This window comes from Callithrix jacchus, chromosome 5, assembly GCF_049354715.1.
Source record: "Callithrix jacchus isolate 240 chromosome 5, calJac240_pri, whole genome shotgun sequence".
In the NCBI taxonomy this organism is placed as follows: domain Eukaryota; kingdom Metazoa; phylum Chordata; class Mammalia; order Primates; family Cebidae; genus Callithrix; species Callithrix jacchus.
Genome location: NC_133506.1, coordinates 9918719 through 9946702, shown reverse-complemented (window position 1 = coordinate 9946702; position 27984 = coordinate 9918719). Strand labels below are relative to the sequence as shown.

The 27984-nt window shown below is 43.1% G+C and overlaps 1 protein-coding gene across 1 annotated transcript in view; it reads right to left on the bottom strand.

Moving 5' to 3' along the window:
* Positions 1-24766: 24766 nt before the first annotated feature.
* The window catches only part of TGM3 (transglutaminase 3), a 131686-nt gene continuing 128468 nt past the window's right edge, over positions 24767-27984 (bottom strand). Inside the window, exons 12-13 of the mRNA XM_017971902.4 lie at positions 25875-26008; positions 24767-25411 (exon numbers count right to left, since the gene is read on the bottom strand). Coding sequence (XP_017827391.2) covers positions 25264-25411; positions 25875-26008 — 282 coding nt within the window. The 3' untranslated portion in view covers positions 24767-25263. The remainder of the gene's footprint in view (positions 25412-25874; positions 26009-27984) is intronic.

Genomic DNA, 27984 nt, shown 5'->3' with positions numbered 1-27984 from the left:
TGGTCCACTCAAGTTGCCGCATAACATTAACCATCATGGTGAGCATCTTAGAATTCTGCCTTGCACAAAAAGGGAAAGGAGTAGCCACTGGAGAAGGGGCAATTGGAGGAAAAGAAAAGGGGAGTGAGTGATGTTTTCCATACAAACCTTGTAGAGATATTTGACTCGTACTTAGACCTGGGCCATACACCATATCCTTCCCCACAGGGTCAGAAGCCTGTGGGGCCAAGAGGCCATGTCCACATTGGAGCCTGTGACCCTATTTGCTATCTAGAACATGTCAGGGACCACTGAATACCCTAATAAAACAGCTCTGAGCCTGCATCTAAATTGCGAACAGGTCTCTTTCCCAGGCCAGTCTTTTTGTTGGGAACGCTGCTGTGTGTACCTCCGGATCTGATGAATGGACCAGGGCAGCTATTTGTGATGGGTGCAGATAGCATTTGAACATGTTGACTGAGGTGTCTTTTTAAAATTAAACTTTCAATTTTGGGGTAATTGTAGATTCACATGCAGTTGTGAGAAATAACACAAAAAGATCCCAGGTTACTGTTTACCCAGTTTCTTCCAATGCTAACACCTTGTAAAACCACAGTACAATATCACATTGATATTAACATTGATACAACCCATCAACCTTATGCACATTTCCCTAGTTTTTACTCCTACTGATGTGTGTGTGTGTTTATTTGTACGCAAATATTATCACGTGTAGGTTTGTGTATCTACTACCACAGCCAATAAATAGGACAACCACATCACTAAAAGTATCTCTTATGTTCTTTTATAACCATGAAACCACGTCAGCCTCATCAACTTCTGTCCCACACTCCCTCTGTCCTACTGGCAACCACTAGGCTGTTCTTCAGTTCTATAATTTTTGTCATTTCAAGAATGTTATATAAATAGAAACACAGTATGTAACTTCTTAGGGTTAACTTTCTTTTTCCTACACAATGTAACTCCCATGGGATTCTTCCAACTGTTGTATGTATTAACAGTTTGTTCCAAATGCCGGCCAAGATGCAGAGAACCTGGATCAGTCATGCATGTTGGGTGAGAATATAAAATAATACAGCGTCTCTGGAAACAGTTTGGCAGTTTCTTACAAAACTAAGCATTGCAATTTCTGTGTGACTCAGCCACTTTCCTCTTTGGCATTTGACCTAGAGAGATGCAAACTTATGTTCACACTAAAACCTGTACGTGAATGTCCACAGCAACTTTATTTTTAATACTCCAAAGCTGAAAACTGCTAGTCCTTCAGTGGACGAATTGGTAAACCATGGTACATCTACACTGTGTACACAGTTACAGAGGAACAAACTATTTATATGCACAAGTCAGAGGCCGGTATTACCCTGATACCAAGACCAGAGAAAGGCAGTCAAACAAACAAACAATAAAAACTGGGGTAGTGCTCTCTTATATTTCCTGCAAAAACCTGAGCCACCTTCAGTTGCTATACTGGGGCTGGGGCTGGGTAACCTTCATCTGTTGGGTGTGAGTTGTACGATGCTTGGCTGCTGTGTTGTTTTTTCACTGGGATCTCTAACCAGTTCATCTTCTTCTTACCACCTCTCAGGGTTCTCCTTTGGTTGCCTCTTGAGTTATTTCTGGGGCTTATTGTTGTATTCAGTGGGGACAAGCGGGGCGATCAAGTCTATGATATCAGTTTAAACTGGGAGTCCTGAGGTGTCCTTTTATACTCTGAAGGGTGGTACAGAGCCACAGGTGGGAAGGAAGATAGAGATGATCTAGAGCCAGGGGCAGGGGACTTTTTCTACACTATTATTTATGAAACAAAATTAAAGCTGTCTAAAATTTACACTGGGTCTTCTAGGTCACTCTGAATATCTATGTTTGTCAAGGCTGGAGTAGAGACTGCATATTTTTTAGCAGCTTATTAGCATGACTTATTACTTTTAAATATTTGCATGCCAAATTCATAAGCCTCCATTTCTACTCTTGCCCCAGCCTGACAATTGCTAAGGGCAGGCCTGATAAGTGTGTAAGTCATTAATAAAAAGTAAAAATAAAACTGCTTTTTTTAAAAGGGAGAAAAACATTTTCTTATTTCACTTTTTAGTAAGCTGATTAGAAAAAGTGAACTTTGGGTCTAGACATGGTGACTCACACCTATAATCCCAGCACTTTGGGAGGCTGAGGTGAGAAGATCACTCGAGGCCAGGAGGTCAAGCAATGTGCAGCATAGTGAGACCCCATCTCTAAAATAAACTTTTTTTTTTTTAATTACACAGGTGTGGTGTGAGTGCTTGTAGTCCAAACTACTTGGCAGGCAGAGGCAAGAGGACTGCTAGAGCCCAGGAGTTCAAGGTACAGTGAGCTATGATGGTGCTACTGTACTCCAGCCTGGGCAACAGAGTGAGATCCTGTTTCTAAAGAGAGAGAAAAAAAGAAAGAATAAAACAAGAAAAAAGAAAGAAAAAGTGAATTTTATTTTTATTTCATTTTTTTCTTTGCATGTTTTTGAAAGATTCATGAGGAATATGGTGGGTGGTCCACTTGGAGAATGAGGCCTGGTGTCAGTTCAGAGCTGAGTCTGGCTTTCCATAAAAGATAGATATTATTGCTTAGTATGATGCTAAGAAAAGGGGCAGTTGACTTAAAGAAATCCCAGCACTTTGGTAGGCTGAGGCGGGTGGATCACGAGGTCAAGAGATCGAGACCATCCTGGTCAATATGGTGAAACCCCATCTCTACTAAAAATACAAAAAATTAGCTGGGCACGGTGGCGCGTGCCTGTAATCCCAGCTACTCAGGAGGCTGAGGTAGGAGAATTGCCTGAACCCAGGAGGCAGAGGTTGTGGTGAGCCGAGATCACGCCATTGCACTCCGGCCTTGGAAACAAGAGTGAAACGCTGTCTCAAAAAAAGAAAAAAGAAAAAAGAAATACATTAAGTAACAAAACCAAGATTCTAGGGCCATGGCAGAATAAGGAGCACCAAGAATCTGTCTCCTCACCTAAGCAACAATGGAACTGCCAGACTCTGTCTAATATACCTATTTTGAAACTCTGGAGTCTACTAAAGGCTTGTAAATTCCAGGGGAAGGTTTGGATGATAAATTGCAATTAATTTTAGTAAATTTTAGCTTTTTGTGCAGCAGCAGCTGCCCATTCTCCATGGTGGGAAGCTTTGCATGCATTCTGGGAACTGCTTAAAAGAGCCAGAGTGGGCAAAAGGAACCCTGTCCTCCAAATATTAGGAACCTGTGCTCTGATTGCTGATTGCTGCTTCTAATCACAGAGGTGCAGCCAAAGAGATGGGCAGTCATTATTGTCAGACCGCCCCCCTCATTACTGCAAGCCCCTCTCCCTCCAGCTGAAGCAAATTCCAGAATACTTAAAAGGGTGGGACATCTGACTTTCCCTTTGTTTTTCTCTTTTTATGCTTTTGGGGACCAGACATTAGACACTAGGACATTTAAAAGCAACTGCATTTGTGGAGGAAATTTTAAAATTACTACACATGCCCCCAAAAGGGGCAGGCTCAGAAAAGACCTGATATTACCTTAAGTTTATACTTTAGACTAATTTTCAGTACAGAGACAGTCTATAAGAAAAAATCAAAAGCCATAAAAAAAAACAAGAAACTGCAAGGGGGGAACTGGGTTTCCAGAGTTACAACATTGTTAGATTCAAATGTCCAGTTTTCAACAAAAAATTACAAGGCATACAAAGAAACATGAAAGTATGGCCCATTTAAATGAAAAAATAAATTAACAGAAACTGTTTCCCAAAAAGACTTGATTTACTAGACAAAGACTTTAGAATAACTGTCTTAAAGATACTCAAAGAACTAAAGAAAAATGTAGTGAAAATAAAGAACAAATGTATAAATAAAATGGAAATATCAATAAAGGAGCTAAAAACCAAAAGAGAAATCAATAAGAAACTCTGGAACTGAAAAGTACAAGAAAGGAAATAAAAAAAACTTGATAGAGGGACTCAAAAGCATATTTGAACAGGCAGATGAAAGAATCAGCAAATTTGAAGTCAGGACAATGGAAATTATTGAGTATAAGATACAGGAAAAAAAAAAAAAAAGATTTAAGAAAAGTAAACGGAACCTAACAAACCTGTGGGACACCATTAAGTGGGCCAACATAAGCATTGTAAGAATCCCAAAAGGATGATAGTGAGCGAAAGGAGTGGAGACAATATTTGAAGAAATAATGGCTGAAAACTCTCTAAATTTGATGAAGATATAAATATAAACATCCAAGCTCAATAAACTCCAAGTAGAATGAACTCAAAGAGACCTACACTAAGACACATTAAAATCAAACAGTCAAAAGTCAAAGAGAAAATTTTAAGAGCAGCAGAAGACAAACAACTCATCACATATGAGGGAATCTCAGTAAGATTAAAAGCAAATTTCTCGTAAAAAACTTTAGAGGCCCAAAGGCAGTGAGCTGATACACTAAAAGGGCTAAAACAACATAACTATCAACTAAGAATCTTGTATCCAGCAAAACTGTCCTTTGAAAGTGAGAGAGAAATTAAGACATTCCCAGATAAACAAAAGCTGAAGGAGTGCGTGTCTGCTGAACCTGTTCTAGGTGAAATAAAAGGATACTAGACAATAACTTAAAGCTGTTCAAAGAAATAACAATCTCGGTAAAGGTAAATACTTGGGCAAGTATAAAAGCTTGTATTATTGTAACAGTAGTTCATAACTCAATTTTTTTTGTTTTATACGTGATTTAAGAGACTAATTTTGTGACATTGACAACTGAAAGGGTGAGGATGGAACTGTAAAGAAGCAGAGCTTTTGTGTGTTATTGAAGTTAAGGTGGTATACATTCAAATTAGAGTCCTATGACTTTAGTTAAATGTAACCCCTATGGTCACACAAAGAAAATAGCTACGGGGGGGGTTCAGTTATATAAAGTATTTAGAGTATTCAGTTATATAAGGTATTTTAGAGACAGAAATTAAATGCTAAATTTCAGGGGTTCAGGGAAAAGGGGACTGGAGAGTTACTGTTTAATGAGTATAGAATTTTATTTTTGCATGATGAAAACAGTTCTTGATATGGATGACGGTGATAATTGTACAACACTATGAATGTATTTAATATCACTAAACTTTACATTTAAAAATGGTTCAAATACATTTTATGCCATGCATATTTTACCACAACAAAAAATGGAAAAAATTAAAAAACATTCGATTTTAGAGAGGAGATGGAAATGTTCTGCATCTTGATTTGGGTGGTATTTACATGGTGTGCACAATTATCAAAACTCATCAAATGTAGGAAGAATCAATATTGTTAAAATGGCCATAGTGCTTAAAGCAGTGTACAGATTCAGTGCTATTTCTATCAAACTACTGATGCCATTTTTTTTTTACAGAATTAAAAAAACTATTCTAAAACTTATATGGAGCCCAAACAGAGCCTGAATAGCCATGGCAATCCTAAGCGAAAGGAACAAAGCCAGAGGCATCACATTACTCGACTTCACTCTGTACTACCAGGCTACCAGTAACCAAAATAGCATGGCAGTAGTAAAAAACAGACACATAGACCAATGTAACAGAATAGAGAACCCAGAAATAAAGTCACACACCTACAACCATCTGATGTTTGACAAAGTCAACAAAAGCAATGGAGGAAGGACTCCTTATTCAATAAATGGTGCTGAGATAACAGGCTAGCCATGTGCAGAAGATTGAAACTGGACCCCTTCCTTACACCATATACAAAAACCAACTCAAGATGGATTAAAGACATACATATAAAACCTGAAACTACAAAAACCCTAGAAGAAAATCTAGGAAATACCATTCAAGACAAGGGCCCTGGCAAGGATCTCACGACAAAGAAGACAAAAGTAATTGCAACAAAAACAAAAACTGACAAATGGGATCTAATTAAATTAAAGAGCTTTTGCACAGCAAAAGAATCAATAGAATAAACAGATAACCTACAGGACAGAATAAAACATTTGCAAACTATGCATCTGACAAAGGTCTAATATCCAGAATCTATAAGGAACTTAAACAAATTAATAAGCAAAGAACAAACAACCCCATTAAAAAGTGGGCAAAGGACATGAAAAGACATTTCAAAAGAGGACTTAAGATTTGCATTCTATTGTACATTAATTATATCTCAATAAAAATATAAAAACATTAAAATGTTAAGTAAAGACAGAATAGTTCTCAGAGAATGGTGAAAACTGTGAGGATGGTCACAACTCACAGAAGTTTGGAATTCATAGATAACCTTGAGCCCATCCTCTCTGAGATTTCATGAAGCCTTATGCTTGTGAAGAAGCCCTTGCTGGTGACAACAGTAGGGTAATAGTAACAACCCCCTTGTTCGTGTTTTCAGCACATTCTAATTTACACCAAAATTTCAAATATATAATCTCATATGACTTTGCTCAAAGAGGCTGAAAAATATGTGTAATTATTGATGCCTATCTTGGGGAACTGCCCTCCAAAACATTCCAAAGGGGCTTGGCAAATGTTGGGTGGTGACTCTGTAGAACAAATAAAGCTTTTGCCTCCCTTGAGCAAACCCCATGGAATGCAGTGTCTGAGGTGCTGGCCAGACTTGGTATAGCTAATGTCAAGAGGATAGAACAAACCTGCCCACTGAGTTGGCTCATGTGTTAGGAAGCTGGCCCCTCCTACAGGTGCTAAGAGGATGTCAGCAAAAGGTACAGCAGGTACAACATGGGAGGGTCTTTGTCACCAAGTCTTTCATTCTTTTCTCTCACCCTCCATTCCTGCAGATATGCATATATTTAACAACAATCAGAAGTGTATAAAGTGAAAATAAAAGTTCCTTCATTCCAATATCACTAAAAGCAACACTTCAGAAGTCACCATGGTTAAGTTTTAAAACAATGATTCTTAAATTCTTTTTCTGCTCAAAGCATTTATCTTGAGTGATCTCATCCATGCCCATGACTTTCAATATCACCTGTAATTTATGTCTTTCAAATCTCTTATCTTCTGAGTCTCAGAAATCAATAGCCAATGTCTACTGGAGAAACTCTACAAGGATGTCCCTCAACCACCAAAAACAATTGTCCCAAATGATCTTTTCATCTTCCCTTAACCTGCTTTTATGGTGTCAGTTCTTGTCGTCCAACTCCAGCTGGAAGCCTGTGGTCCTCTTCTACTCTTCCTGCCTCTCAGCTCCTGCCTCCAGTCACCATGTCCTGTTTATCTTGTTTCTCTCACACATAAAGAATTTAAAATATTGTGTGAAGTCAACTTTTTCCTGAGTCCAGAGGGTTTCTCGGAGGTGAGAAGGAAAAGGCTAAGATCAATGAGAAGTGCAGGGAAAGGGAGCTTAGGGCAGTGATTGCTACACACATTCCACAGAGGAGCCTTCAAGTGTCTTGGGAGACATGTTGGGGGCAGGGTGAGAGGTGTCTTAGTGTGGGTTCCCTTGGAAGCAAACCCTAAGATAATCATGGGTGCATATAATTGATCTGGGGGAGTGAGTCAAGGAAGCAGAAGTGAAGGAGCATTAGGAGTGATACAGAGAAGGGAGGAATGTCGGTCAAGTGTCTGTGAATGAGTAGATCACTGTGGGTAACTGGGTCTCAATCCCACTGGGGACTGTCTGAGAAGCTGTATAGAATATACCCTAAAACTGTCCCTCTAGAGCTTAAGGCTGATAGTGGTCTCCATTGGTCGTGGGTCACTTCCAGAGGTTAACACCCCCACACTTCTGGAATGCACAAAAAATGGTTGAGCAATCTTCTGAAGCTCCTCTGAAAGCAAAGCAGAGACGCCATGGCATGCACTTGATATGGGACCCTGCAGTGGTACATGGAGGAAGACATGGTGTATCACAAATGTTTACTACAAGGGGAGGTGGAGTGAGCCCAGCTTCTGGCCCCAACATCCACTTAATCAGAGAACTTCCCCGACTGTTTCATGTACGTTAAAGTTTCATTAGTAATTTGATTTGAAGAAAGCATTTTGCAGCTGGAATCATTTGAAAGACATTGCTCTTTACAGTCCGATTTTAGCCTAATGGGTAGCTTCACTGTGTGTGCCCCTGCTTGACATATATGACTGTATATCCCTGATTCCCTGGCAGACACTGAAATTCCAGCATTAAAATCTCAAGCACTCATTCTATTCACATGGAATCTCTGTTAAGATGCACGTACCCCTGACAGGACCCTCTCTGAGCTGCCATTTACATTTAATGTAATTACTGATAAAATAGGATTTACATCTGCCATTTTGCTATTTGTTTTCCTTCTTGAGCCTTTGTTCTTTTATTCCTCTGTCACTGACTTATTTTATGTTGAATATTTTCTAGTGTACCATTTTAATTTCCTTGTTATTTATTTCACTATAATTTTAAAGTCATTTTCTTAGTGGTTGCCTTGGAGTTACAATTAGCACCTCAACTTTAAAAATAATCTAGTTTAGATACTAACAATGTCAATTGCACACATAAACTTTGTTCCAACAACACTCAATTTCCTTGCCCTTCCATTGTATAATTACTGTCATACAAATTACATTTTTATACATTATTGACACACAAACATAGTTTTATAATTATTGCTTCATGCTGTTGCCTTTTTTTTTTTCTTTGAGACAGAGTCTTGCTCTGTAGGCCAGGCTGGAGTGCAATGGGGCTATCTCAGCTCACTGCAACCTCCGTTTCCTGGGCTCAAGCAATTCTCCTGCCTCAGCCTCCGGAGTAGTTGGGATTACAGGCGTGTGCCACTATGCCAGGCTAATTTTTGTGTTTTTAGTAGAGATGGGGTTTCACCATGTTGGCCAGGCTGGTCTTTTAAAAATAATCGATTTTTTAAAAATTGTGGCAAAATATACATGACGTAAAATTTACCGTTTTAGCAATTTTGAGTGAACACTTCAGTGGCGTTAAGCACATTCACATTGCTGTTCAACCATCATCACCATCCATCTCCAGGACTGTCTCATCCTGCAAAACTGAAGCTCTGTACTTATTAAACAACAACTCCTCATTTCCCCCTACCCCAAGCCTCTGACAACCATGATTCTAGTTTTTGTCTCAATGAATTTGACTACTTTAATAACTTATGTGAGTGAAATTATACAGTATTTGTCCTTTTGTGACTGGCTTCTTAGCATGGTGTCCTCAAGTTCATCCATGTTGTAGCATGTGTCAGAATTTCTTTTTCTTTTAAGCCTGAATAATATTCTACTGTATGCACATGTCACATTTTGCTTATTGAATTCATCCATTGATGAGAACTTGGGTAATTTTGCTTTTCGGCTGGTTTTAATAATGCTGATTAAACATGGGAGTGCAAATATCTCTTTGAAACCCTGCTTTCAATTCATCTGGGTACATATCCAGAAGTGGAATTGCTGGGTCACACGGTAATTCTCCATTTAACTTTTGGAGGAATTGTCATACAGTTTTTCATAGTGGCTGTACTGTCTTACATCTCCACTGAGATAACACAGGTGCACAAAGATTCCAATTCCTCTACATTTTTGCCAACACTAATTATTTTCTGTTTTTTTTTCAATAGTAGCCATCCCAGTGAATGTTATTTTCTTAATTATTAGTCATGCTGAGCATCTTTTTATGTGCTTATTGGCCATTTGTATATCTTCTTTGGAGAAATACCTATTAAGTCTTTTGGTCATTTAAACATTTTGGATTGTTTTTTGTTCTTTAGTTTCAAGGATTCTTCATACATTCTGCATATTAATCCCTTATCAGAAATGTGATTTGCAAATATTTCCTCTCATTCTTTGGGTTGCCTTTTTACTCTGTTGATAGTGTTTGCAAAGGTTTTAATTTTGAGAAGTCCAATTTGTCTATTTTTTCTTTTGTTGCTTGTGCTTTTGGTGACATTGCCAAATCCAATGCCATGAAACATTTGCCCTCTGTCTTCATCTAAGGATTTTATCATTTTAGCTCTTACATTTAGGTCGTTGGTCCATTTTGAATTAGTTTTTGTATATGCTATTAGGTAAGGGTCCAACTTCATTCTTTCACATTGGGATATCCAGTTTTCTCAGCACCAGTTGTTCAAAAGACTGTCGTTTCTCCCTCACTGAATGGTTTGGGCACCCTTGCTGAAGACCATTTGACCATATACTTGAAGATTTATTTCTGGGCTCTCTATTCTATTTCTTTGAGTCCATATGTCTGTTGTTAATGCCAGTACCACACTGTTATGGTTACTGTTGCTTTGTAGTAAGTTTCAAAAAATCAAATAGGATAAAAAGAAGAGTTACAAAAAATAATGCATTTGTACTGTCTTTTATATTTCTGCAGTTAACTTTACCAATAATTTGTGTTTCTTTGTAACTTCCTAGCGTCTTCTCATTTTAGTCTGCAGATTCTTTTTCATATTTCTTGTGGGGCAGGTTGGCTAGTGATAAATTCTGCTTTTGTTTATTTGGGAATGTCTTAATTTCTCCTTTAATTTTGAATTAAAGGAGAATTGATTTGGATACAGAATTTTTGGTCGACAGTTTTGCTCTTTCAGCATTTTGAATATGTCATCCCACTAATCTTTGGCCTCTATGGTTTCTAATGAGAAGTCACCTTTTAACCTTATTGAAGATCCGTTATGTACAATGAGTCATTTCTTTCTTGATTTCCAGATTCTTTCTGCCTTTGAACCATTTGATAATAATGTGTTTAAGTGTGAATTTCCTTGATTTTCTCCTCTGTGGAGTTAAGTTTCTTGCTTTTGTAATATTTTTCATCAAATTTGGAAAAATTTTATCCATAATTTCTTCAAATATTATTTCCATTTCTTTCTCTGTCATCTCCTCTGAGACTCTCACTATATGGTGTGCTTGATGATGTCATGCAGGCTCATTTTTCTTTATTCCTTTTTTCTTCTTGTTTCTCAGATTGGATAATGTCAATTAACTTGTCTTCAAGATAATGGATTCTTTCTTCTGCCATCTGAAATCTGTTGCTGCACCTCTCTAGTCAAAATTTCCTTTTACTTATTTTATGAAAAGTCACTGTGCTTTTCAATTCTGGAATTTCCATTTGGCTCTTGTTTATAATTTCTATGTCTTTATTAATATTGTCTGGTTAGGCATCATCCCCATACTTTCCTTTAATTCTTTAGACATGCTTTCTCTAAGTTCTTTGAATCATATTTATAAATATGATTTTAAAGTCTTTGCCTAGTAGGTACAATATCTGGTTCCCTTTGGAGACAGTTTTTATTAATACTTAATTTCTCAGCATGGACATATTTTCCTGTTTCATGTATGTCTCATAATTTGTGTTGAAAACTGGACATTCTATATAATGCAACCTAGCAACTCTGGAAATCAGATTTCCACAGTTTTTTGCTGTGCTGCTGTGTTGTCTCTGTTCAGCTGGCTTACAGTCAGCTAATGATTGGCCAGAGAGATTCCCTTAAATTCCTTGATCAATAAGTGTTTTTATCCTTTGCTAAGGGGCTCTGTGTGTGTGTTGGAGCACACGTGCATCACTTGGCAGCTTGAAAATTCTGCTTTAGGCTTTGCTTCCTGCTTGCATAAGACCTCAAGGCCAAATATACGTGAAGTATTGAAGCTTTCTCTAGGCTTTCTTGGGGTTTCACACAAGCCTGATCACACAACAGCCTTCTAGATCCTCAGGAATACGTCAGATCTTTTCCATGTGGATATTTCACTCCCCAAGTCTTTCAGTTTTTGTCCAGGCTCTTGTTTGAGTAAATTGGTATCACTGCTCCAGGCAGCTGTGGTGTTAAACAGGTGCTGCTGATTGTTTCTGAAAGTTTCTGAAAAACACTTTGGGGCTAGGAATTTTCATCCATGGCGAACTTTAAGTCAGATCCTATAAAAATGACACCTTTCCAGGGAGCTGCAAGATGAATCACATAGTGACAATGTTCTGGGGATGGGACTACATGAGGAGCTTCAAAACTGGTCTGCCCCATCTAGTGGCTGCAAGTTACTGGTTTTTAAAGATACGGGTGATTGTGAGGCTTCTGGGTTATGAGGCTACAGAGAAGGGGAAGGGGTAGGGAAACTGGTCAAATTACAAAGTCACATATCCTAGTGTTTTTATTGAAATTTTGAGATTTTTCTCTAATAAATGCTCCTCAGATTATTATAAATTTGGTTAATTTTGAGTTCTATAAAATTGATTTTGACTATTTTTGTCACCATTTTTATTGCTTTCACAGAGGTCCTTATTCCTGAATTTCCATCTCCAGAATATGCATTTTATATATGTATGTATGTATGTATGTATTTTTTTAACGGAAAATTTCAAATACATACACACATAAAGGGAATAGGATAGTAAAGTTCCATGTACCCATCAAGACAGGTTCAACAAATTTTAACATATGACTGGTTTTGTTTCATTTTGTTTTAGCCTGTATCCCAAGGAAGTAGAGCCTTGAGTGAAGCTGTAGAGACTTTATGAAGGAGAGCTTCCCTAGAGAAAGAGCCAATACTAGGGTGTTACTAAGCTAGCCACTGCTAAGAGTGCAACTGATTGTGTCACGCTTTTTTTTTTTTATGAGATGGATTCTCACTGTGTCACCCAGGCTGGAGTGCAGTGGTGCAGTCTCATCTCACATCAAGCTCTGCCTCCCAGGTTCAAGTGATTCTTCTGCCTCAGCCTCCTGAGTAGCTGGGACTACAGACATATACCACCATACCTGGCTATTTTTTTTTTTTAAGTAGAGATGGGGTTTCACTATGTCGGCCAGGCCAGTCTTAAGCTCCTGACCTCAAACAATCCCCTGTCTCGACCTCTCAAAGTGCTGAGATTACAGGCATGAGCTTTTGTGCCTAGCCTCCCAACTGATTGTCTTTCAGAAGTCATTACAGGCTGTTTTAGGGCTGTGCACCTCTGTGAGAAAGGTGGAAGAATGTATCCATTGACCCCAATCTCTTTGATGAAAGGATCATCAAGCAGGGTATTAACTCCTCTGTACTTTTTCCAGTTTCAAGTGTGTGGTTGCTCAGGTGGCTCCTTGGCATCAGAAGGAAAGGCACAGAGAGGGAACAAGAGTCCCAAGTGCAGGTGCAAAGGGAGATGCTGTCAGGTGCCAACGCCAGTTCCTGCAGCAGCGACTGGCACAAGTGACGGGAGAGGCCAAGAGATTGGAGGGCCTGATACACATCTGTATGTTACCCCAGCTCCCTGTCCCCACCTCCTTCCATGTTGGATTAGGACCTACATTTTTAACAAGCTTCCCAGCTACTTTCAGTGTACTCTGGAGGGTGCTTATCTCACTCTTGAGGCATGTTGAAATCACTGAGTCCCTGAGTCTGGCATTCACTAGCTGATAAATTCTGGAGGCTGGTTGTAGTACCTAGGGCTCTCTCTGCTGGTTATAATTAAGATTTCAGCAAGGCTGTCCCCAGCCCTAGCATCCTTGAGTCTTAACGTTCCAGCCACAGCTATCCATGCCTACCCCCGTTGTTCTCCAGAAAAGGGGGCCTCTGCTCCGCTCTAGGCAGATCCTTAGATCCCTCAATCTAGGGATCTCCCTGGTGCCACAGACTCAGCCCTGATTAGACCACTTCTGACTAAAGAGAAATCCAAATCTCACCTCTTTCAAAAGTCCTCTCAATTACCTCCAGTCAGAATGAATCGTACTCTTAAATCCTGGTGCTGTGGGGTGTCAGTACACAACCACTTCGACAGAGATGATGCATTAGCCAATGCCTAGCCCTGCCAGCAATAATTTGCTGAGTACTTACTATCTGCCAGGTGCTAGTCTAAGTGTTCAACATATATTAACTCACTCATCATCACGAGTCTGTGAGGTGGGCACCATTATTACCTGTGTCGTACAAATGAGGAAACTGAGGTGCAGAGAGTTTAAGTGATTTCCCCAAAGTCACATAGCCAGTTAAGGGGCAGAGCAAGGATCCCTAGGCAGTCTGGTGCCATAAATATTATTTTTATTATGACTGTGCCCACTGAGGCACTGTTAGGGCCTTGACATCCACGATCAGGTTTAGCTTTGCAGATGAGAACTTGGGACTTTGAGAGGAAGAGGAAGACGTTGCAGCAGACCCGGGTCTGCCTGTGCCCTTGCTCACCAAGTCAGCCCAGTGGGCCTCCTGCATCAGGCGCATCTGCATGCCATAAAAATGCGTATTCTTTGTGAGTCTCAGCCAGTGAGCTTGGGAATGGATTGTGAGAACCTGCATTTTAATAAGCACCCCCAGTTGATCCTGATTCACACAAAAGTTTGAGAAACCTTACCACTCTGCCCATCCCTGCCCATTAGAGCACATTCTATCAGTCACCTTAGATAATAACTACTCGAGGCCTGATGTGGTGGCTCATGCCTGTAATCCCAGCATTTTGGGAGATCAAGATGGGTGGATCACAACATCAAGAGTTCAAGATCAGATGGTCAAGATGCTGAAACCCTGTCTACTAAAAATACAAAAATTAGCTGGGCGTGGTAGCATGCACCTGTAATTCCAGCTACTCAGGAGGCTGAGGCAGGAGAATCGCTTGAACCAGAGAAGCAGCGGTTGAGGTGAGCTGAGATCGTGCCACTGCACTCCAGCCTGGGGGACAGGATTCCGTCAAAAAAAAAAAAAAAAAAGATATAATAACTACTAGAGCATGGATCTCTTTTTCTTTATAATGGTTAAAAATGCTTCCAAAAAGGCTTTCTGTCTGCAAGTAAAGAATTTTTGACAACAGTGGCTTAAAATCCTAAAGATCTTTATTTGTTGAGTTCATTAAAATGTCTAGTAGTTGGCAGTCTCAAGACTGGTATAGCAGCTCAGCTGTGGCCCAAGGTTGTTCCTCCAGCCGCTGTGTTTCACTCTCCTTGACTCTCGGCTGTTCTCTGTGCTTGCTTGTTGCTTCATGGCCACAAGGTGGCTGCTGCAGATCCAGGTGTCTTATCCAAATAGTTACTTCCCTAGACTTTGCTGCAGCAGGGCACAGTCATGTGACAGGCTCAGCCTAGAAGATGTTCTCGCCGGGAATTTTTACTTGGGAACTGGTGTCAAGAAGAAGAGGGCAGAGTGGGGACTCCCTTTTGGGGACAATGGTGATGGTCCTGGTGGCCAAAATGGATTCTCTGGCCACCTCATCCTTAGGTCAAGCAATGATGTGCTTACCTGATGGGTTTTGTGGTGCAGCTTTGGCCATGGTGCTCGGCTTCACGGTCACTCTTTGCGCCCGTGTGTCTTCTAAGCCCGATTCCCTAACATTTCCAGCTAGTCTGTGAGTTTCCTGATGTCCTTTCAATATTTTCTCCTCTCGTTGGTGCAGCCAGGGAATGTCCATGGCTACAGAAGGACTTACCAGGCTTGACTCCTTCAGGTCTCAGCTGAACCACAATTCCATGGAAACGTCCCTGGGGCTCAGAGGAAAGTGGCCTATTATTCCCGAAACAAAACCTGTGTCTTTCCTTCCTCACACTTATTACAGCCTGTCAGCATTTTGTCTGATTACTTGCGCTCTGGCTCCCCTCTAGGATAGAAGCTCCATGGAGCCACGGACCTCTGCCTTCTTGTGTGGATAGCACAGAGCCTGACACACAATAGGTGTTCAGAATGGTTGTGGCTGAATAGAGGAATGGATACACGAATGGTTGAAGAAGCCTTGTTTTAAGACGGGGCTGACCTGGGAGTCCCCAGATGAGCAGATAAGCCCCTTGCTTCAGGTCACATTCCTTCCTCTAGAGTCGTAATGAAGACTCCAGTTCTGTTCTTTTGCCGTCGTTGACCACAAGAAGGCATCATGAAGAGAAAAGCCTATTCTTAAGTAGGGTCACAAGGGTTGTGCCTGCCCTGGTGGGAGGGTGCCTGCCACCCCAACAAACACACCCTAGCCAAGCATAACAGCGAAGAACAGTAAAATAATAATTAGATAAAGACTGTAATTGGCTCTAACGCTCGTGCATAATGCCAGTTAGACACTGATAACCCTGGAAATAACAGAGGGGACATGAATGATACCAGGGAGTTCTTCACCAGGCTGACCTGTGTCGGGGCTTATTCCAGTTGCTGTTGTCGCATAGCAAACCATCCCTAAACATAGTGGTGAAGAATGTCCATTTATTATTCTTATGGGTGAGGATTTCCGACAGGGCACAGTGGGGGTGGCTTGCCTCTGCTCCACACTGTCTGGGTCTCAGCTTGAAGACTTGAGGGCTAGGATAGCTCAGTGTCTGGCACTGACATTACCCGAGGGCTTATTTACTCACATGATTGGTGGTTGATTAGCTGATTTGTTGGCTGAAGGCCCACATAAGGCATTTCCATGTGATCTGAACTTCCTTATAACATGGTGGCTAAGTTCAAGGGTGAGCACTGGTGGGGTGGAGTGGAAGAGACAGAGAGAAAGAGAGACGGGGGGGGGAGAGAGAGAGAGAGAGAGAGAGAGAGAGAGAGAGAGAGAGAGAGAGAGAGAGACTGGAAGGACAGAAGCCATATTGCTATAACTGATCAGACATCACATAGGATCACTGCCACTGAATTCTACGAGTCAAGGCAGTCTCAAAAGACAACCCATATTCCAAGGGAGAAATTAGACTCCACCTTTTGATTGAGACAGGAAGAGCATGTAGAATTAGCAATACTATTGTGGTCACTTTGGGAAAATATAATCGCTTACAGCCTGCTTCCCCACCCACCCCACACTGTTCTAACCCACTAAATTGGGATTAATTCCAGCCAGTCAAGGTCAGATTCTTCCCAGTCCCTTCCACCTGCCTCTCAGCCTCATGTCACTTTGGTTCATTAACATATCTTCCATTCTCCTGTTTCTCCCCCTGGCTGAATTTGAGGAAATCCCAACGTTCTTCAAGGTCAGCTCTTATGAGAAGTCCTCCCTGATGGCTCTGGCCTCGCAGCTGGGCCTTAGGGCTTGTTTTCCCTCTGAAACCTGCTTTTCCTTCCAGGGCTGGTGTGGAGCTCTGAGCACCTTGGACCTTGACCAAAGAAGACGCAGCTTTGGCTTTCTGGGCTGAGGCCAGGATCTCAGCACAGTGATTAGGGAGTCTGACACAGAGAAGTGGCTGAAGAGGGGCCAGAGCGAGGAGGGAAGGAGCTTCCCACATCACAAGTCCCCAGGGTCCACCTGTTGGAGGAGGAGCAACAGATCTGTGCCCCATGATACCTGGAATTGCTGAGTTGCTCAGGTGGAAAAGTGCTGGTGTCAGCTGCATGCTTCCTTCCTTCACAGCCCACACCCAATCTCTCATCACGTCTTCTGGGCTCTGCCTTCTCCACTTCCCACCCACCCATTGCTACCATCCTGCACCATGCCACCCTCATCTCTTACCTGGTGGTTTTAACAACCTCCATGGACTCCTTGCAGCAGCCAGAGGGTTTCTTTTAGAACACAAGTCATATCCTGTCACTTCTTTGCTCAAAACCTTCCTAAGCTTCCATCTCAATCACAATAGAAGCCCAAGGCCTTACAACAGCTTACCTGGCCCCACAGGATCGGTGTTACCCTTACCCTCACCTGTTCACTGCAGGACCATTGGCTCCCTTGTCTTCCACACACACGCCAGGGGTACTCCCAGCTGGCTTTATTCCCCTGCCCCAGAACCTGCTCCTTCAGATGTTCACATGGCTCTCACTCATCATTCATGTTAAATTTCCACCCAAAAACCTGTCAGAGAGCCTTCCCTGCCCTGCCCAATCCCATCCCCGAAATGCCCCATCCTGACTTTTATTCATCAGTGTACTAATCATTACTTGAATTTATATTTTTTATTTGATATCCATCTTATCATCTATTTCCTCCTACCTTCTTCCACTTCCATCCCACTACCCACCCTCCTACCTCCTTGATGATAAACTTTCAGAAAGTACAAATCATCTGCACTGGACCCCCAGAACCTGGTCACAGGAGGGACTCATTAATCACCTGTGATTCAGTGAAATCTTGGCCATATAATTTAATGGCCTGGTGCCCTTGGGAGGTCATATGTTGCAGAATCAGATGAGTTGGGTTGTCAGTGTCAAACACAAAATACCAAAACCTCTTTATAGAGTTATCCTCCCTTCTGCTACATGCATTTCATGATTAAACAGAAGGCTGGTCCTTCAGTCTGAAGCACTGGTCATACATAAATACCTGTAATTCCCCCATGTACCAGTAGGAGGTGCCCTACTCTCATTCCTAAGGGTTAAGAAGTATTGAGAAGGGCATACTTCATACTTACAACAGGCATGTCCTCTGGGGGAGGGAGTGAAAAAGGAGTGGGGAAGGGGAAACTGTCTATTTTTTCACTCTCTTACAGGCTTACATATTTAAGGAATTTCTAAAATGTGAATATGTTTGTATAAAAAGTTTAATGCATCCATACACTTATAAATTTTTTAATAGAGAGCAAATTTGTGACAGAATGACCAGAAAGTCTGACTATATAAGTAATATTACTTAATTTTGGTCCAGATTGAACCCCCTTGGTTACATCTTCTGAGGCATACTAATAGTCTTTGCTTATTCTGTGAAAGTCAGAGGCACAGATCATCCAAGGCAGTGTGGGAGAATGATGGAGTTGCTACATAATCCTCCACTTTCATTGTGGTTTTGCATAGCACAACCGATTATGCTCTGAGGAGGGACAACACATTGAACTTACATTAAGGTCACTGAACATATAATGTATTGTAATGTGACATCAATAAATCATCTCATGCATATTGACCTGTGTTTCCACCTGTAGACTGGCAACCACTGACACATCAACAAATGATTGCGACAAAGTATGGTAAGTGATGATAAAGATATGTGAAGACTAGCATGAGAGCAAGGAATGGAGAGAATTTGCTTTAAACATCAGTTCCCCCATTGGTACCAGTGTGTAATAACGGCCACCTTTGAAGGCTGCTGGGAAGAGAAAGGGCATAATGTCAGGGAGATCCCCTGGTACTAACATTCATTGTAATGGGACATGTCGGATTTAGCTCTGTGAGGCTGGCTTCCACAGGCAAGTGTGATCAAGGTCAGGAGGAGGAGGTCTAGAGCCAGAAGTAGGACGGGTGAAGAGGCTGCTTCTGGGAATAGGGATGCTCATCAGCATAGGAATGAGAAAGCCAGTAAACTAAGCAGTTGCAGGAAAGGGGTTGGGAGGAGGCATCCAAGAATGCCTCCCTAGGGCTGGGTACCACAGCACAGACACACTTCTTTGTTTCTGCTTCATTTTCTTCTGTGTCTCTTTGTAAGCCTGTGATGGCATTTATCACTGGATACCTGTTTAGAATTTGTGTAGGTAGAACTGCATAACATACAGATTAGGCATTAGAGCCAGTATACCCGGGTATGCATCCCAGCTCTGCCATTTACTATCTTATCATCTAAGTAACTCTCAAAATCTCTGCTTCCTAATTTGTAAAATGGGGATAATATCAGTACTTTCCTCAAAGGATTGTTGGAAGGATTAAGCAAATACTTGTAATAGCCTTAGAACAGTGACTAGCATATTGTACACTCTCAATGAATGTTAGATATTAAAATTCAATCAGTCACTTCATTCATTCATTTCCAATTTTGTTTACTTTTTGGCTCTTTTATGAATTCTTATCGGTGCTTAATGTACACCAGGCACTATGCTAAGTGTGGAGAATGTAGGGCTAGAGAAGACATGGCTTTTGCTCATGACAAGTTCATAGTCTAGGACAGGAGAGAGACGTAGGCCAGATGACTTTAAGCCAAAGTGGTCTAAAAAGACATGTGCCAAAGTGCTTCAAAAAGACAATGGAAGGGAAAGCATAGAGAAAGACAAGACCAAGTATGCTTGGATGCAGCCATGTGGGAGGGAGACGGAGAGGTTCTGCAGAAGAGGGAACACTGGCGTTGAGTGCTGGAGAGTGAATAAACAAATATGGGGATAATATAATAATAAATAATAACAGACCACATGAAACTATAGTGACAAAACAACAACCAGTTCTGTGGCTGGCAATTTGTGTTAGGCTCAGCTGGAGAGTTTTCTACTGAACTTCACCCCAAATGCAAATTTTAAAATAGATACGGAGAAACTCTGGATATCTGTTTCTTCCTCAATAGGTTTTGATAGTTTGTGTCTTTCAAGAAATTTGTTCATTTTATCTAAGTCGTCAATTTTTTTTTTTTTTTTTTTGAGACAGGGTCTGGCTCTGTTACCCAGGTTAGAGTGCAATGGCCCGGTCTCAGCTCACTGCAACTTCTGCCTCCTGGGCTCAAACCATTGTCTCACCTCAGCCTCCTGAGTAGATGGGATTACAGGTGTGAACCATCATACCCAGCTAATTTTTGTATTTTTAGTAGAGATGGGGTTTCATCATGTTGGTCATGCTGGTCTTGAACTTGTGACCTTGTGATCTGCCTGCCTCAGCCTCCCAAAGTGCTGGGATTACAGGTGTGAGCCACCGTGCCTGGACTTTGCCTTCTTTTTCTATTAATTGAGTATTCTTTACTATTACATGGTGTTTACTTTGTTGGTTTTTTACTGATAACTGGGTCTTCTTGTTTGTTTGTTTGTTTTTAGATGGAGTCTCATTCTGTTGTCCAGGCTGGAGTACAGTGGTATGACCTCAGCTCACCACAACCTTCACCTTTTGGGTTTGAGACATTCTTCTGCCTCAGCCTCCTGAGTAGCTGGGATTACAGGCATGCGCCACCAGGCTCAGCTAATTTTTGTATTTTTAGTAGAGACAGGGTTTTGCCATGTTGGCCAGGCTGGTCTCAAACTCCTGACCTCAGGTGATCCACCTGGTTCAGCCTCCCGAGGTGTTGGGATTACAGGTGTGAGCCGCCATGCCCAGCCTGTTTTCTTTTCTTTTTCTTTTTTGAGACAGGATCTCACTCTGTCACCCAGGCTGGAGTGCAGTGGCACCATCTTGGCTCGCTGCAACCTCTGCTTCCTGAGTTCAAGTGATTCCCCTGCCTCAGCCTCCTGAGTAGCTGGGACTACTACAGGCGTGCCACCATGTCTAGCTAATTTGTTTGTATTATTTGTTTTTTTAGGAGAGATGAGGTTTCAGCATTTTGGCCAGTCTGGTCTTCAACTTCTGATCTCAAGTGATCCACCCATCTCAGCCTCCCAAGGTGTTAGGAGGACAGGTATGAGCCACTGCGCTGGCCTTCTTTTCTTTTCCTAGTTTCTTTAGGTTTATAGTATATATCTTGAACTTGTCACAGTCTATGTTCAATTAATATTTTATTACTTCATGTAGTATATAAGAAATTTACATCAGTGTATTTTTATTTTCCCCTTCTGGCTTTTGTTATTATTTTCATACATTTGATTTCTACGATGATGCTATTATTTTTGCTTTAAATGTAGAGGATGAATTTCTTAGTGATGTTGGGGCGGGCTTACAAGGATGGGAGAAATGACTGTGGCCATCTTTGCAAACACTCTGCCACATACAGTATTTATTGAGCCTCTATTATGCACAAGGCATATTAAATCTTCATGAGAGAGGTACTATTATTACCCTCATTGTATAAAACAGAAAAACTATGGAAAGAGGGGTTAGGTAGTACAATCAAGCTTATGAAGCTGGGGAGTGATGGAGCTGAGCTGTGAATGGAGGCAAATGGAGAAGCAAGCGCAGTAGTGGGTCTATACCTTCTCTGAATGATGCATTCTGATGTGCTTTGGATGTATGTCTCCTCCAATTCTCATGTTGAAATGTGATCCCAGTGTTGGAGGCAGGGCCTGGTAGGAGGTGTTTGGTTATAAGGGTGGATGGCTCTGTCGCTATTCATTTCTGATGGCCTTAGTGAGTGGTGGGTGTGTCCTCTGGGCCCTCTGAGGGAACATAATCCTTTGGAAGATGTCTTCTGGCCCCTTGTAGTATGGCAACTCCAGCATGCCCATTTCCCTGAGCCTTTTAATCCTTTCCTCTATCATGCAGCATGGAAGTTCAGCCATTTCAACTGTACTTAGCATAAGCCATCACTTCTTCCAGATGTTTGGAGCCACTGAGCCAGTTTGCGTCAGCTCTCAGGATCCTCACCTGGGTGTTAAATCTTATATCACAAATGAATGGCCCCAAGTAAATAAATTCTTCATTGTTTAGGCTTATGTTACAGCTTCCTTGATTAAGCATCCTGAAATCCACTCCCAGAGATCTCCCACGACCCTGCTGTCACATGACGGCTAGTTTCTCCGATCCTTTGGACTACGGTCCCTTTATTTCTTTATCAGACATGGCACATCCCCAGCTGAGTTATGCTGCAGCTTAACATGACTTATCATCCTCGGGGCCAAGAGAAGAGGCAGAAATACATCCTGAGTAGGACTCCTATTGCAGGGGAGAGATGTTTTTCACTGTCTTTCCATATGGGGCAGAAGGTGAGAAGAGAAGTTACTGGATCTTAATAGGAAGGAGATCAGGCATGCCTATGGGCTCTGAGGGTCCAGAGGAGACTTGGAGTCAAAATCTTTGAGGGCATCCACCCAGATGTACCCAGTCCATATTGCCTGGGATAATATGGGATGAGGATGGGGTTCATGGCAGCTGGATGGTGAGTGATTCACCCCCAAATCCCTAATTTACTGACTGCTTTTTTTCTTAAGAGATGGGGTCTCACTGTGTCATCCAACCTGAAGTGCAGTGACACAATCATAGCTCACTGCAGCCTCGAACTCCTGGGCTCAAATGATTCTCCTGCCTCAGCCTCCTGAGTTGCTGGGACCACAGGTGCGAGCCACCTCGCTTGACCTGACTGCTTTCTCAAGCCAGTCCTAGCATCAATTAGGAGTGATATCCTAGTGTCAACTAGGAATCCTTCAGGAAATAGACACTGAGATGGAGTTGGGAGTTTAAGAGATTTATTGAGGGATAAGGCCTTTGAAAGATAAAAAGGGAAGAAAACAAGTTTGGGCAGGGGAGAGACTCCGACTGCAATGCAGATCTGACAATGTCTCAACCAACCCAACAGAATGCTCTGGAGCAAAAACTGCCCACTAGAGGAGTCCGATGTTGGACAGAAGCCACCAGGCCTTGGTTCCCCTACTGGCTCAGTAACTGTCTGGGACTGCCAGGAAGAAAATGGCCTCATCTCAAAAGCTGAGATTGAGCCCAAAGGTGTTAACGGCTGGAAGCTATCAACTAATTGAACTGCAGCTGAACAAGTTCTTTCCTGGTGGGACAAATGAGTGACACCCACTCATGGCTAACGTAAGAATGGACCAGGCTTCTTCACACAGCAATCTCAATGTAGTGTTCCAAGAGGGTGAAGACAGATGCACACAGCCCTCTTACGGCCTAACCTTTGGAATTCACATAATCCACCAGACTACGTCACAGATCCACCTTCAAAGCAGTAGCTGGCAAAAGGGAAGGGGATTGCTGTGATGGGCTTAGGCCAATCAGAATTTCTCCTCTGAGGCTGGCCGCATTGGTTTTGGGCCCCATACAAAACCAGGCTTCAATTAGCAAGAAAGGAGGAATGCCTGTTGGCCACCAAAAGTGTCTGACACATTAGCATAGTGGCTTTGGCTCTAAAGGTAGACAGAAGGGTTTGACCCCAATTTCTCCACTTCATGGCTCTGTGCTCTTGCACCAATTACTCGGCATCTCCCAGCTTTAGTTTCTTCAGTGGTAACGTGGGAGGCAGCAGCAACTATCCCATAGGTGTGCTGGGAGGATTAAATGAGATGCTCAGTTAGAGCACTTGGCTCAGGGTTTGGTCCATGGTAGCCATTCTCAAGAGGCAGTGACTAATGCGTCCTGAGTTTCATGATCCCCTCAAGTGTGTAAAACTAAAATTAATAAAATTGACAACTAAGCCCAGTATTTGGCAGGGCAAGGAGGTGCAAGCGTCCTGTGGTCAGCATATCCCAGGAAAGAAACTGCCCAAGCTATCATGAAAGCACACTCCTTCCAGGGCAGTCGGAGGCAGCGGGGTGCACCTTCAGGGTCGGAACCTGAGACCACGTTGCCTGTGTCCTCAGCAAGCAGTGCAGAAAGCCTGCATTTTAACGCCGGCGACACAGAGAGTGTCACTGGCTGTGTTACACCAGCACCAGTGAAACAGACAATCGTCACTTTTCTTCTCCTCTCTCTGCTCCAACTCTGAGGAGTCAAGCAGCTCCCCACTTCCAGGAAGGAAGGGAAAGAAGGTGAGAGATGGACAGTGCCTCCTTTGCAGGCGTGAGTAAGGCCTGTGCTGCACACGGGAGAGAAGCTTTGAGCTGAGTGCGAGGTTGAGGTTTCTATTTAGATTCAACTGGTCTTCTAAGTTCAGAAAATGATGTAGAGTTGTCACAGCACAAGCGACAGGAAAGCTAATGGGATCTGCTTGAGGTTATTTTAAGGGACAAAGGCTGAGGAACCATCAGAATGTGTATAAAGGCAGAGAAGGCTCAGGTTAACAGTCCTGTCGCTGGTGGAAGCACACATTCGCTCCTGGCTGCTAGAGCAGTGTGGAGCCCCGTATGTGCAGAGGCTGGGCCACCCCTGGAGCCTGCTCTGGCAGAGGATTCTAGCAAAAACTGAAGTCCATTCTCACTGTGATGCATGTGGAAAGGCTGAAAATCTTGCCCAGCTACACAGAGAATGTTTGAAGCCTTCTGTGACCAGGAGCTACCTCCCAAGGCAGCCGTATCTATTTTTGGACATCACGTTAGAAAGTTTTCCTAAACTGGCTTGAAATGTTTCCCTATTTTTGCACCTAGAGCCTTGCAGATCAAGCCCACTCCCTTTGGACATTGAAACACAGAGAACATGGCCTCCTCAAGTTTATTCCTTGCTCCAGAAGGTCACGGCCACAGCCCATCTCTCCTTCACCACCATTGGTGCAACGGCAGACAGGTCGAGTCGGTGCCATGTGATCACACTTATTTAACATTTATTTTGAGTTAGGGTGTGGGTGATGTAGCGGGTGCCTAACCATCTCCTGCCCTCTGTGGTGGCCTGAGAGAGGAGCAGGGATGCCCCATGCAGGCTGGGGATCAACAAACGGTCTAGACCACCTTCTTTCCTGCATTCCGTTTGGAGAGTCCCTGGGTCAGGGGCCAGTCCATCCTGCAGCACTGAAGGGCATGAGGGATGAGCAGGGCTGTGGGGCTCACAGAGCAGGCAGCCCTGGGGAGAAGCGGCTAGAGAACGTGCAAAAGTGATCGAGTCACGGGTCAGGGTGGACCCAGCCCCGACCTGGGGGAGAGGGGAGGTGGGATGTGCTGGAGCCTGGTGGTCCATGTCTGGCAGCCTTGGAAGATGGAGAGGGTTTCCCGGGCTGGACAGCATGGGCAGGGGGTTCGTTCCATGGTGAGCCCTCCCTGCTCCGTGTTAACCAAGTTTGTACGGGAGGCCACCAGGGCCCTTCACTCCGCTACGTCAATGGACAGCATGGCCTTGATTGCATGGAATTTATTGCAGGAGAAGTCGGCGAGCAGCTGCTTGGTGCCACTCCGGGTGGGCAGGATCTCAAAACGGACCCGGGACCGCTCCTTGGGACGCAGGGTTGGCACACTGATGGGGAGGGCACGGATCAGTGTCAATGGGAGACAGATGGACCTCGCACTGGACAGGCCTTCTGCAGCCACCTGTCCTGCTCTGGTGGGGGCTGGGCAAGGCCACTGCTTCTTTAGCTCCCTTTAGCTGTCTCCCTGGGTTATGGGGCCCCTCCAGCCCTGGGACACTTCAGCAGGGGAAGCAGGAGAGGGTCCCATGATCTCCCAGATATGAAGATAAGAACTGAAGGTCAGTTCTTAGCTCTGGTGACCTGGACTTCCCAGGAGTTCAAGTTTGTTTGGTGAACCCCCAAACCAAATGCAAAGGCAGATTCTAGAGTTCCAAGACCCCCAAAAGAGTAAAGAACTCAAGGTCACAGGGAGCTCTGTCTGTCCCACCCTGGGACCCGGGGATCTGGAGGCATCCCCCAACCACATCCCCTCCCACCATCCCCGCATCACCACTTGGGCCCAGGACTCACTCAATCTTCAGGTTACCCAACAGCAGGCCGCTTCCCTCCACCATCAGCACGCAGTCCCGCACCGGCTCATCCAGGGGATTGGAGAAGAGCATCTGCACATTGACAGGTTTCCGCACACGAGCCTCGCTCAGCACCTACGGAGGAGAGGGGCTGCCGAATCAGGACCCCAGCTGCTCAGCCCCTGCCTGCACCTTGGTGAGGGCTGGGCAGGGTGACTTAGTGAAGGGGGTGATGCCACTGAAGATGAAGGAAGGGGAGATCATTTATGTAGCCCTCCTGGTGTCAGGCACATTGTGCCGGATGCCCCCTGCCTCCCAATACACAGGGTGATCCTAGGACGTTATCCCGTGCTATGGATGAGAACCCCAGCTTCGAGGGAGATGGAGTCCACTGCAGTGGCCAACAGCACTGTGACTTCCCTGCCCCGACTCCAGTCCAGCCCTTGCTTCCCAGCACAGCCCAATCCCACTGTGGGCACTGTGAGGGTCAGGACGTTTTTCATGCTAAATATAATTTTTGTAGGGATAGGGTCTTGCTATGTCGTCCAGGCTGGTCTCGAACTCCTGGCCTTAAGTGATCCTCCTGCCTTGGCCTCCCAAAGCCCTGGGATTACAGATGTGAGTCACTGTGCCCAGCCACATGCGGGATTTAATATTACTTTCCTTGGTTCTTAGGCAGAAAAGTCATCGCTTTGAGCCTCAGCATCCTCATCTGATAAAGAAGTACAATCATCTCCCCTCCCAGAAGGGGCCATATGATCAGGGATGGGGAAGAAAGCATTTTGGAAATAAAAATGGAAATTGTGTGGCTACTGGATTTCTTTTCTTCTTCTTTTGATGACTGGGGGTTGCTGGCCTTTTTTTTTTTTTTTTTTCAGTTGGGTTTTTGTTTTTCTTGTCACCAATCCTCAGAGTGACCATTTTACAGTGACAGAGCTAAAGTTCAGGCTGACTCAATAACCTGGACAATTCACACACTAGGAAGCAGCAGAGCCCAGCTGGATCTAAAGCCCAGCTCTTTCTGATAGGCTCTGCAATACCTCCCAGTAATTTGTGAATAATTGAAGCATTTTAGACATAATGCTCTGCATTATCATTTCTTCCATGAAACTTACATAAGTGTATGACATAATTCGAAGAGTGAGGCATAATTTTGTGCTATTGGGTTACAACAAACCTATACAGATGTTGCCACATTTTTCATGTTGATATTTAATTTGAGATTTCCACGCACTTTTTTCTTTCTTTCACGCTGCTTACCACTCTCTCCTATTGACTCAAATCTGTAAATGTACCCAGAGGAGAGGATAAAAGCCACCAAAAACCTGAGTTTGATTGTCACAGATGATGGATCAATTGGGAGGACATCAGCCTTTGGAAACAATGTTAAGATATTTTTCTGGCCTCGTTTCGTAGTGTAAGGTCCTCAATGCTACTTATCAGTCAATACCAGGTTAGATAATGGGGTTTTACCCAAATTCTTACCTTTTCATACAGATCACCTTCTCCAGTTTAAAAACCTGTGCTCTGCTCTGAGTGAGCTGTGCATTGATCCATTCAACAGACAGAAGAATGCCTTGATCTTTTGAAGGCTTAGGTGGAGGAAAGAATGTGCCCACGAGAAGAAAGATCAGGAGTCATTTACAAAGATTAAATTTTTAAAGAGTTCATGATGGCATATTTCTAGCCTGTGTATATTCTGATTTCCTTTCTAAAGATATTTTATTATCTTTAAAGATAAGTAGACCTCACTTGGCTAATTCTTTTGTATTTTTAGTAGAGATGGGGTTTTGAGATGTTGGCCAGGCTGGTCTCGAACTTCTAGGCCTCAGGTGATCCACCCGTCTTGGCCTCCCAAAGTGCTGGGATTACAGGAGTGAGCCACCGCGCCCAGCCAAAAACTAACTTCTTTTAAACACTGATCATTTTAATACAGAATGTTTTTACAACAGAACTGGCAGCCACCCAGTGTCATTTTCCAGCCTCAGGAGTTGGAATGGGCACTCTGCTGTCCACCATGTCTAGAGAGATGGAGAGTGTTTCTCAGAAATGCCTTGTGAAGCAGGAGAGGCTGCCATATGCAGGGCACAAGCACAGACTGACAGTGACCT